At 34.9% G+C, this 13135-nt stretch overlaps 1 protein-coding gene across 3 annotated transcripts in view; it reads left to right on the top strand.

The window, feature by feature from the left end:
- DNAJC5B (DnaJ heat shock protein family (Hsp40) member C5 beta) overlaps nucleotides 1-12386 on the top strand; it is a 93073-nt gene extending 80687 nt beyond the window's left edge. For all 3 annotated transcript variants that reach the window (XM_059166335.1, XM_059166334.1, XM_059166336.1), the window contains exon 6: nucleotides 11050-12386. In XM_059166335.1, the coding sequence (XP_059022318.1) occupies nucleotides 11050-11144 (95 nt within the window). In that variant the 3' untranslated portion in view covers nucleotides 11145-12386. The remainder of the gene's footprint in view (nucleotides 1-11049) is intronic.
- Nucleotides 12387-13135: the final 749 nt, after the last annotated feature.

The following is a 13135-nucleotide window of genomic DNA, read 5'->3' as shown; positions in this document are numbered from 1 at the left end:
GGGCCACCCAGGCGCCGCTAACAATTTTTTATTACTGCCCCTGGAAACAAATTATGGGCCCATGGTGAAATATAATTATAATCGCATTTTGCCTAATTCAGGATCTAAAAGGACAATTAATTTTTTAATGAGGACATACATATAAAAAAGAGCAAGAAGCAGTACTATTTAAAATTGGGTTAAACAGAAATATATATGTATGTAAGCACTTCTCCATGGAAGGGCCAGTGACCTTGCATAGCTTGTTTAAGAATGATGACTCCAGTTCATTAATCCCATCTGCCTTCGCAAGGGAGATAAATTATTATAAGACCACATTAGCTGGCTCTGTTGTCTACAGGATCTCCCATAACATCCATCAATCCAGTAAAATATTCAGTTACTAATAGAGGCTAGGAAGGGATGGTGAGATAGGAAAGTACAGTCATCATCATCGACTGGGTCGACCTTATCTTAACTTTTTCTGCATAGTGCAGAAACCAAAACTAGGTGAATTGAACCTAGATATCCCAAATCACTGGTTCACACTTCTCTGAAAAGTCTCAAAGTCTCTCCTCTTTTAAATTAGATGAAAGCTCCACCAGGCCATTTCAGCAGACCTCCTTTGCAGTTTTCTTTTCTGGAACAGAAATTTATAGTTGGTGCCAAATTCCACCCAGGTTTCCTTCCTACAGGATGACTGGTGATAAATCTGTGTGCCTCTCACTGTTCTCAGTTCTGACACCCCAGAGTTAACCAATTCCATTGCAGAGGTCATATTCTAGACTAAGCAAAGCATGATTTCACTTGACTGTGTTACTAAGAATCCTTAAGCAAAAGGAAAAGCTTTATTCCATGCCCAAACATTTAAAAGCTCTATGCAGAGTTGATCCAAGCTTTAGAGGGCCAGACACTTAACACAACTTGGGCAGTGCTCCTTAAGAAAAAGAAAAAGCACAAAGTTACAAATACAAAATTAGGTCTGAAAGCAAATATTTGTAATGAGAAAAGGAAATCACAACAAATTGCAAAGCTTAAAAACTGAAGATACCGTAAATATCACAACGTCTAGAAAAATAACAATAGTTAGCTGCCAGGCACACCTCTGTAATACTGTCCCCCTATGTTTTCTGGATGCACTATTCTTTGACTGCCTCTTCATTTAACAATAATTTTGGAATATCATTTTCTATAGGAAGAATAGAAAATTCTGTTCTTCCTCTAGCATGTTTGATCAAAATTTGTTTTCTCTCATGGTTTTATAACTCATTAGTAATAATGTCTAAATTCTTAGGGAGAGCTATTAAATTTGGGAAGACTAGTCTATTTCATCTATAAGGCATAAGATTGGGAAGAATTTTTCGCAGGCCACTTTTTCAGTCTGCACATTTCCAACTTTGTTTCCCCTCCATCACCCCTTCAATACCAGAGCCCCCGGGCACAATCATACAGGGTGACATCCCCTCTGCCACGGATTTTCATGTCTCCCCAGCAAGTGAACTGGCATAGGGAGCTATAGGAGTATTTCTCAAGCCATTCCTATGCCAGTATGGCTAGCAAAAACTAACTATATACAGATTTGCTGCAAACCACAAAAACATATGCCACTAAACTCAAATGAAGCTTATCTCTCAACTCTCAACTCATCCCCCAAATATCCCCCCTCTGTTGCCCCTCATCAAAAAGAAATGTATGATGGAGGGAAAATCAAAGTGGAAAAAGATCCTGTTTTGGCTGATTATGGTTAAAACACCTTACTTTTGCAAATCTACACAAATATAAGTACTTTGCTTATATTTGCTTATATTTCTGAGGACCCCAAGGACCCTCAGAGAGCTCTGCACAAATAGAGATCCCTGGAGGTTCAATTTCATTGACCTTATTGTAAATTCACCACCGCTCTTCAGTCTAACATTTCATTATGAAAATTTATGCCTTATTTGCAGCTAGGTATACTAGTTTCAGATTTTTACTCCATGAATTCAGAGACTTAATGTAGTTTACAGATAGAATTAGTGTAAGTTAGGTCTTAGAAAGATGAAAAAGCAGATTCCATGTGAAGATTTCTGGACTGTGATCCAATAAATAGAATGTGGGCTCTTCTGTTCTACAAAAGAAGGGGACCCACTTAGAGTTGTTTAAGAAAATACACTTGAGGTGGCGTGTCTGGGTAGTTCAGTCACTTGAGCGCCCAGCTCTTGGTTCCAGCCCAGGTCATGATCTCAGGGTCCTGAGACTGAGCCCCAAGTCGGCTCAGTGGTGAGTGTGCTTAAGATTCCCTCCCTCTGCTCCACCCTGCTTGTGCATGCTCTCTCTCTAAAATGAATTTTAAGAAAACAGAAAATATACTTGAAAGCAGTTACTAGTCATTCAGATATCAATCTACTCAACACAAATGATAAGCAGCACACATCCAGGTGGTGAGTATTAGAGAGGGCATGGATTGCATGGAGCCCTGGATATGGTGCAAAAACAATGAATACTGTTATACTGAAAAGAAATAAAAAATTAAAAATAAATAAATAAAAGATTTGAGTCCATTAGAAGACATTGGTGAGCCCTGGGGCTTTAAGACTTTTTTTCCAATGATTCTGAAATTTAAAAAAATATGGCAAACATTTTCTCACTTAGGGAATTCTTAATTATCTTACATTGAATCTAAACATAAAATCTTAGGAATTTCGAGTTGGAAGAAATCCAAATAGTCAACCCTCACCTCCCCAAAACTTTTCTAGCAGACTGTTGCCTAGCCTCATTTGAAAGTTGCCAATGGTGGGGAGGTTTGGGACCTTGTATAAAAGTAAGATATTCATAAAAATTCAATAACTTCAGAAGAATACAGAGTCAAAAGCAAATTTACACCAACATCCTGGTACCAGCTCCCCAAGGATAACAACACTTTAAAAAATTTTTTATGTAAATATTTATGGGGTTTTGTTTTACAAAACTGTTACCATGTCGACACATATTTTCTGCTTCTTTGCAGAGAAAAAATTCTGATGAACAAGCTGTCAAATTTTTAAGTGGATTATGCTTTTAATGTCATGTCTAAGAACTTTTAGCCTAACCCTAAGTCATGAAGATTTTTCTCCAATGTTTTCTAAAAGTGTTACAGTTTCATGTCTAATATTTTGATCTATGACCTATTTTGAGTTCATTTTTGTTTATGGTGTGAGACTTTGGTCAGCTTTTTTTTCTTGCACATGGAGCGTAATTGTTCTAACACCATTTGTTGAAAAGATTATCCTTTCTCCATTGAATTGTTTTGCCCCTGTCAAAAATCAATTGGCCATATTTCTATGGCTTATTTGTGGACTCTCTTCTGTTCCATTGAGCTTTGTGTCTATCCCTTCACCAATAACACACCATCTTGCTTTCTGAAACTTTAAAGTAAGTCTTAAAATCAGCTAATGTGATTCCTCCAGCCTCATTCTTTTTCAAAACTGTTTTGGCAATTCTAGTTTGTCTTTCCATATATGTTTTGGTATGAGTTTGTCTAAATCCACAGAAAAATACCAATTTTTAAAATTAGAATTGCATTAAATTTGTGTATTAATTTGGAAAAAATTGAAATCTTTATTACTATGTTGAATTTTCCAATCCCAACACAATATGTGTCTATACTTATAGGTCTCATTTGATTTCTTTTATGAGTGTAGTATAGTTTTCAGCATACAGAGATGGTATATGTTTTGTTAAGTGGGTACCTAAGTATTTCATTTTGGGGAGGACTATTAGAAATGGCATTAGTTTTAATTTGGGTTTCCAATTGTTCATCACAAATATTTACAATCATTTTCATGTATTGACTTTGTATCTTGTGTTCTTGCTAAGTTCACTTACTAATTTGTATTTTTGTGTGTGAATTCTTTGGGGTTATCTATGATGACAATTATGTCATCTGCAAAAAGGAATGGTCTTATTTCTTCCATTCTAGTCTGCATGCCTTTTATTTCTTTTTCTTGCTTTATTGCACTGACTAGGATTTCCAACATTTTGGTTTATTGTTCTGCTGTCACCATTTTGAAATTCTTAGCTTTTGAATTGGGTAGGCCACATTTTCATTTTGGATTGGGTTTTGTAGTTATATAGCCAGTACTGCTGAAATAATTTCCCTGTATGGACTACAGATACTTATTTCAAGCTTGATACTCACTGGTAAGGAATAGAATAAAATGCCTCCACAGCATAATACCCTGTTGATAGGGAAGACTGAAGCTAACTGAGATGATAAGGTAGGGTGTGGAGAAGTAGGTGGAGCGTGGGTTTTATATTATCAGTCTAAATGCTATGCTACAGATTATACTGTGCTTAGAGATTTGGCCTGTGTATTAAGATTATGACTGAAAATTTATTTTTCATATGTGAGTATTAATTTTTGAAAAAGTATGGTTAACATTTCTTACATTATTCTGAATTTAATTTCCAGAAGTGCCAAGATAAAAAGTATAATAAAACTAATATGAGATTATCCTCTCTCCAGAATAAAAGTTAGAGCTGCTTTGTCCTTATGGCCTCCTTATGTCTAACTATACTAACAAAGAAGAAGAAGGAACAGGAGCTAACTAGAGGAAAGTATTTCTGATTTGCTCAAACCTCACTTTTAAGGACACATTATAGAACACTGTACATGCCTCTAAATTTATGAAAATCCAAATTTAAAATATCAAACTTTTTAACCAACTGACTTATTAAAAAAACATTAGAAATATTTTTCACCTACCTTGAGATATTTAATAATTCTAGTTTTATATCTAAAGTCTATAATTTTTCTTAGGTTTTTTTAATTAAGTGCATATTTCAAATATGCCTACTCCTCAACACTGGTTAAAGTCCAAGATACCTTTTGATGCTATAAAATAGTACCAGTTTCTGTTTGAGAACAGTGTTATAGGATTTGGTAGTAGAAAGGAAAGGTCGACTTTAATTATGGTTTCTCTTTCAACTATGTGAAAGGGTATAATCCAGCTTCTACCCTTAGGAAATAAAGGGGGGAAGTTCAGTGGCATCTTCAATGTTCACTGGAAACTATGGGACTTGTAACTGGCTATCCTTCTCTTTCTCAAAATAAAGATATACCCCCAGTGGGATCCTAGGAACACCAGGAAATGCTATTATTCTTCTGAATCAATAAGGATTAAATAGAAAAAAGTGTCTAGGGGGAGATCATCACCCTCTTTTTTTTATCTTGGAAAATTTGAAACTTGAAAGCTAAAGGTTATGGACACCAGCTGATTTCCCTAGCCAAGAGAACTTTGTAAGCCATCTTGAGGTATCCTGTTTCCTGGGACTCTGTGTCTGTGTGTGTGAGAGAGACAGACAGACAGATAGTGTAACAAGATACAGTAGCAAGAGCATAAATGAGAACCAGTTATTTCTAAACACCCTGGTGAAAACAAACCAAGAATACAATAGCTAAATTCAGGTGTTGGTTGGTTTGTTTTTCCCCCCAAACTGAAGGCAATGGACTGAAAACTTCCATTTAAATCCTAAAGCTTTGGGGCAATCATGATTTCTCCATTTTTTTTTTTTTTTTGAAGGAGAGGGAATAAGATACGTAAAGAGAATAATTTATAGTGTTGACCTTGGATCTAAAAATATGAAATACAGTGATAGAAAAAAAATCTATTGATTACTTAACTGTTCTTGATACTCACCTGGATAAAACCCAAATAAATTCACAGCCACTGAGTTGAAAAGGCCATATGGCTTGTAATTAGACTCTTGCTCTCAGCCAAGATATTGAGACATTTATTATATTTCCTCTTCAGCATCCATCACATATTGCTGTCCAGGAAAAGGGCACAAGAAAGAGATTAAATTCACCTTCCTTTTGTTTACCAACCAGTAAGCATCATCAAGGCTCTGGGCCAGGGGATCAAGACGAGTGAGTCTGCTCAGAATGTGACCCCCAAAGTGGCTCAAAGTGGAGGGGGTTCTTCAATTTTTGGCTACCAAGGTTCAGTGAGCAAATTTACTAGACAGGCTTATCCACCTAGCTTTTCCACAGCAAACATAAGTTGAGCACTTCATATTTTTAGACATTTTTTCTTCATCAATTAAGACGATCATGATTTTTCTCCCTTAATCTATTAACGTGAAGAATTATATAAATTATTTTTCCAATGTTAAGTCTTATAGTCTTGAGTATAACCCAATGCAGTCATAATTTTTCAACTATTTTATTTTTTAATGAAATGGGTTTGCTGATGTCTTGTTTTAGATGTTTGTATCTATGTTAATGATTGAGATTGCTCTACAATTTTCCTTTCTTGAACTTTCTTTATAGAGTTCTATACCAAGATTATGCCTCATGAAATAAATTACAACCTATTCCTTCTTTTTAAACTTTTCTTAAAGAGTTTGTATATTACTGGATTTCTTTCTTTCTACAGGATTTTATAGGACTTTTTGGGCTAATGTGCAGTTGTACAAATTTTAGATTACTGATTCAATGTATTTAATGTTTATAGGCCATTTAGATTTGCTATCTTTACTTAAAAATTAGTTCTTCAAAATTTCTTATAACCTTTCATGCGTCTATAGGATCTGTATTACTATCCCATTTTTCATCCCTTATATTGCTTATTTCTGCTTTTTGATTTTTAGCCTTTCTATCAGATTTTTGAAAATGTAACTGGTTTTCCCAAATAACTTTTGGGTTTGGTTCTTAGGTATATATATTTAAATTTTTATTCTTTATTATTTATCTTAATTTATTGTTAGTTTTCTAACTTGTTAATTTTTATACTACTTAATTTCCAAACCTCCTTTTAGGATAGTAAGCATTTACAGTTGTAATTTTTCCTATAAGTACCATTTTAGTGTCCCATGTGTTTTTATATTGTTCTTAAAATATGAGTTCTAAATATTTTCTAATTTCCATTATAATTTTTTCCTTGATATATACATTGGGGCTATATGTGTCTTTTTTAAAAAATATTTTATTTATTTATTTGACAGAGATCACAAGTAAACAGAGAGGCAGGCAGAGAGAGAGGAGAGAAAGCAGTCTCCCTGCTAAGCAGAGAGCCCAATGCAGGGCTCAATCCCAGGACCCTAGCTGAAGGCAGAGGCTTTAAATCCCGGAGCCACCCATGTGCCCCTAGGCCTATATGTGTCTTAATTTGTAAACATATGGGGATTTTTCAGGTTCTTTATTGTTGTTTGTATCTAATTTAACTGCACTGTGATCAGAAATTATGGGAAACATGATGCAATACTTGAAAATATCTTGAGGCTTGCTTTACATCTTAGAACTTAATTTTTATAAATGTTCCACATGGCTCCAAAATAATACATTCTGTATTTTTTAAGGTTCACTGTTCCATTTATAACTATTAAATAAACCCAATTTTTATATGTACTAATTCACTAGGGCTGCTGTTTACAAAGTACCACAGAGAGGGTGGCTTGAACAACAGAAATTTATTTTCTCATAATTCTCAAGGTTAGAAGTCAAACTTTAAGGTGTCACGGGGGCAGGGTACCTGGGTGGCTCAGTCAATTAAGCCTCTGCCTTTGGCTCGGGTTGCTCCGGTAATGATCCCAGGGTCCTGGGATTGAGCCCCACATTGGGCTCTATGCTTGGTGAGGAGCCTTTTCCCCCACTCTCTCTCTCTGCCTGCCTCTCTGCCTACTTGTGATCTCTGTCAAATAAATAAATAAAATCTTTAAAAAAAAAAAAAAAGTAAGGTGTCAACAGGGTTGACTCCCTCTGAGGCCACTCTTCTTGGCATTAGATGGCCATTTTCTCCTCATGTCTTCACATAGTCTTCCCTCCATGTATCTGTGTCTTAATATCCTTATCTTATAATGACATCAGTTATATTGAATGAATGCCTACCCTGAACCTCTTTTTAACTTAATTACCTCTTTAAAGACCATCTCTCCAAATATGATTCACATTAGAGGTACTGGGGGTTAGAACTTCAACATATGAACTAGAGTGGGGAGGCAGAGTGTTTAACACAATTTAGTTCACAACATTATCCTTTTCAAATGTTTTATATTCTTAAGTATTTGTTTGTTTCATCAGTTACTGAAAGAAGTGTTCAAATCTTCCACTGTGATGATGAATTCTCAATTTTTCTATAAGGTTCTGTCAATTTGGGTTCATGTGTTTTGAGGCTATATTAGTGTATATAAGCCTAGAACTTTAATAGCTATTTGGTGAATTGAATTCATATTTTATATTACTCTTTAGCTCTATCAATGTTTTGTCTTTTGTCTGTTAAAATATAGTTCGATTAGCTTTCTTTTTAGTAGTGTTTGTATGATAAAGATGTTTACATCTTTTTACTTTCAACTTTATTTTTTTGCCCTGTTTTTTGTTGTGTATTTTATAAACAACATATGGTGGGGGTGGGATTTCAGTTTGAGAACATTTTTCTTTTAAATAAGGTATTACGTCCATTTGTATTTATTATAATTAATGATACTTTTTTTCCTGCTAACTTACTCTTTTATGAGAGCTAGTATAGCACGGTTTTTAAGAGAACAGACTCTAAGAAATACTGTTTAGGTTTGAATACCAGCTCTATTACTGACTACCTGAGTAACTAGGTCTAGATACTTATAATTAGTTATATTAGTTATTACTTTATTATTTAATTATCACTTTAAATTGACTTTTTTTCCTTTTTTCTTTTATAACAATTCATATTTCATTTCTTTCCCTCCTCTAGTTTGGAAATTATTTTCTCTGCCCTGTTCTTTTAGGGTTACCCTAAACATTCATTAAGCATACTTGTTATCAAAGTTCAAAATTAATTCTTATCTTCACCCCCTCCTGAACAATACAAGAAATTTGTAACAATTTAACTCTGATCACTTCCTTTTTGAGTTATATACTATTCTTGTCTTCTAGTTTTATCTTAATTTTAATTATTACTGTACATAGTCAACAGTCACTTATTTTTATTCATAGATCCAACATTTCTTTACTAATCATTCCTTTTACAACACAAATTTTCCATCTACTAACACTTTCTTTGTGCCTGAATTACATCTTTTAAATTGAATCTGTTGGTGACACAATTTCCATATGTATTGTCTGAAAATGCCTTTATATTATGTTTTTTAAAAAAGTAACAGTAAGACAGTTTGGAAACAAATTTAAGTTGATATCTTCTTTTAGCATATTAAAATTATTCCATAGTTTTTGGCCTTCCATATTTGCTATTGAGAAGTAAGATTGCTGTTAAAACCATTGTCTTTGAGGGGTGTCAGTTAAGCACCCAACTCTTGATTTTGGCTCATGGATTTAGGCTCAGGTCATGATCTCAGGGTTGTAAGATAGAGCCCCCTGTAGAGCCCCACACTGAGCTCCATATAAGGCTCTGTGCTGGACATGGAGCCTGCTTAAGATTCTATCTCTCTGCTCCTCCCCACTCACTCTCTCTCTCTCTCTAAATAAATAAATAAATAAATAGTCTTTAGTGTTTTTCAAAGTCACTAAGATGTTTTAAATGTGAGTTCTTGGGGCACCTGGGTGGCTCAGTGGGTTAAAGCTTTTGCCTTCGGCTCAGGTCATGATCCCAGAGTCCTGGGATCGAGCCCCAAATCAGGCTCTCTGCTCAGCAGGGAGCCTGCTTCCCTTCCTCTCTCTGCCTGCCTCTCTGTCTACTTGTGATCTCTGTCACAAAGTAAAATCTTTAAAATAAATAAATAAATAAATAAATATGAGTTCTTCTTTAATTTACCCTGATTCTTGAATCTGTGGATTGTTGCCTTTCTAGAAAATTCTCAGCCACTGAATCTTTAAATATTGCCTCTAATCTTTTCTTTTACTTTCTTTATGGAAGTTTTATCAGATGTGTTAGACTATATCATTCTATTTTTCATGTCAACCTCTCTCTTTTTTTTTATGTTTCTCTGTGTGACATTCTGATGAATCTCTGATCTGTCCTCTCCTTCATTAATTGTCTCTTTAGCTGTTAAACCCATTCATCAGGTTTAAAATTTTCAGATATTTTGAACTCAAGTTCTTTTGCATTAGTTTCAAAATCCACTTGATCACTGAAATTCATCTAATTTTTTTAACAAATTCTGTGTCTTACAAGTGCAGGATTTGAAGTCCTTTTGGGTCTCATCTGACCTTCCATTGTTTCTACTAGCTCTTAGTGTACATTGTTTTTGTGTGTAATCTTTTACTCTTTCCTTCTCAATATTTAAATCTTTCTGTCTTTTTACTCAATTCATGTTTCTTATAATTTTTTTGTTAGTTTTTGAGGGTTTCTATTTCTCTAATTATTTCTATCTCTATCTCCCCTTTCTATTCATTTTTATCTTGAGTTCATGTGTGTTACCAATACTTCAGTGATTCTCTGAGGTCTGGGTTGAAGATGGGGCCATTCTTTTCTGGTAGGTACTTGGGATTACATCTTATATTGGACCATTTTAAATTAAACTATCAACTGAGGTTTCTTAGTACATATAGATATTTAAATTTGTTCTGCCAATATGTGTGCTCATTGTCTTACCATTAAATATTTGTAGGGGAGCTCTTTTCTCTTTCACTTGAGCAACAAAGCTCAAGACTAACAAATTTCCTTGTAGATATAGGGGTATGGGGATTTAGATAGTGCATGCCATTTTGGATACCAGCTCTATGTGGGGAGCTTCCTATTAGATTGTCATCTAAGCAAGCTCTGGGCTTTGACCTCTGTCCCAAACAGGACCACATATGTCATTGTACACTGAACAACTTTAGGGGGCATCTTTCATACAGATATATACTGGGGTCTATATGACCTATGAGGTGGACCTGTCCTTATCCCCCACAAGATGGTGAAAACTAAAGCTCCAGTTCACCTGGTTCAGCAATTGCCTCAAGTTGAAAGCAGAGTTTAGTGCTTTAATTTTATAATTCTATAACTGACAGAACTTAAGAGTAAAGACAGTGTCTTCTCCCTTTTGAAGCTCTTTAAAAGGCAGGCATCCTCAATATCTTAAGAAATGAATTAGTTTGCCAATAATCATTTCAACAAAAATATCCACCACTTGCCCCATTAAGGGAAATGTAATATGATCACAGGGTATTTATTGCTTTGCTTTGTTTATTTTTAGATTTGGACTTTCCAGTTGTTCTCCAGCCTACAAATGCAAATGAGAAAACACAGCTAATCAGAGAAGGACCTCGAAGTTATTGCACAGACTCTTAATATTGAGACCATTGGGGGTCCACAAGTATCCCCTCTTGATTCAGCCATGTCTCCAGGTGGTCATGGGTGGAGCAGGGTAGGGGACATGAAATGCTGTGAACTTTTCCACATTCATATTTTATTTTTTAGGTTAGGAAAAGATGATTGCTACATAATTTTCTCAGTATGCAGTCTCACTCTTTGAGTAGAATTCCTAATGAAACACATTCCATTTTGATGAATAAAAGCCTGAAGAATTGTTTTATGCTCCTTGCATGAGGTAAGATGGTGGCACTGGACAGGCCATCTGAGCCAGCCCTTTCTGTGACCCAGATCTAATTCCTTACAGACTAAAGTAGCATTCCAAACAGAAGCCACAATTCATCTATTTAACTGAATGCAATATTCCTATCTGCCACAAATATCAGCAAAATATACATGGAAACTTAAAAGGAATTTTGTGTGTGTGTGGAGATTTTCCCCTGTCGATATCTAATAAGGCTACAGAAATATTTCAAGAGGCAGGAAGAAATTATTAGGTAAAAAAGACAAATCACTTAATTTTAAAGTATATCTTTGAAAGATTAAAAGTTGTCATTTACTGAAAACTGATGAGTAAAACCAGGAAGAAACAGTTTTTGTATACTTTTAGACTGGCATAAAAAACAAAAACAAAATTTCAACCTGGTCAAATGTTATAAATGACCCAGGAAACCATACCGAGCCCAAAACAGCTGCCCAAAATATGTTGACCATTTTTAAGTAAAAACAATTACTGTACAACTGACCTAGATTAAACAGAGTCAGGAAAAGAAACATGTAGGGTAAAAAGTAGAATTCTAAACTCTACAGCCTAACTTTAGATTTAAAGGCATTTCATTTATACCATTTTTGGTGAGAATAATTACATTGACCAGAAAATGCTCAGTTCTATGCATGTTGAACAATGAAGCTCAAAGGTCATGCCTGCATTTACTCTTTGATCCTTATATTCATTATGTGGTCAAAGTCATGTCCTTAAACCATGTTTTAAAATAGTATAGAAAGTGTTTGTTTTTTCTCAGTCTTTTATATAATATTGCAGCTTTCAAGATCTTGTCATGTTTTTATATAATATTGCATGAAATGCCATTTTCTTTTTTGTTTCTTTTTCCCACCACCACCACCAAATTACAGTCAACTGAGCCTAAAATATTGTAAGTGAAAACTGGTGTTACAGCTCTGACAAGTCTGAAGTCATTAAAACTGTACTTTAACTCTTGAGTTACTGGAATGTTTTTTAATCGACAATCAAGTACAAAAAGCCCTGGCTGGAAAGTTAGGAAACCCGGTTCTAATCTAAACTCTCACTACCTAGCCCTGTGACCAAGTGAGATGAGAATTATATGGCTAATTATATGGCTCTATGACTCCGTTACTTGCTCTGACCACCTTCCAAGTTGCTGTAAGACAGGATGAAATGTCTGAGGTAAAAGAACTCTACAAAGTCAAGTGTTCGACAAATATGAGGTGGTTTTACATGAATTTGTATAAGTTTATACACAGACAAATATAATGTGATTTCTTATGCAGATAAACTCTTACCCAGAAAAACTCATGAAGATCCGTAGTACTAACAGTGACCAGCAAGAGCTTGGAACTCTGTATTCAACAAACAAGTGCTACTTTCCATTTGAAGGGAACATGGGATAAATAGCCCTGTCTGTGGTAATTTGAGCCACTACATTTCCTTCCTGGAGTCTTTTTAAGCAAAAAGGTCAGGACTATTTTTGAATTGCAACCTGTAAATCACAAAGGTCCTTTTTCTCTCCCAGACATCATTTTTCTTACATGGAATTTTTTACTGCTACTCCCAGCTTGTCCAGAGCACTGGTACAAGCGTAGAAAGATGAGAACAGGGCATGAATCAGAATCAGAGTCAGATGGTGGAATTAAATTCATAAAGGGGTTCTTGTTAATGTTCCCCACAAAGGGCTAATTACTGATTACAATGATGTGTGGTAAATGTTAAG

This window comes from Mustela lutreola, chromosome 3 (genome assembly GCF_030435805.1).
Source record: "Mustela lutreola isolate mMusLut2 chromosome 3, mMusLut2.pri, whole genome shotgun sequence".
Taxonomy (NCBI): domain Eukaryota; kingdom Metazoa; phylum Chordata; class Mammalia; order Carnivora; family Mustelidae; genus Mustela; species Mustela lutreola.
This window is presented reverse-complemented; position numbering and strand designations above follow the sequence as displayed.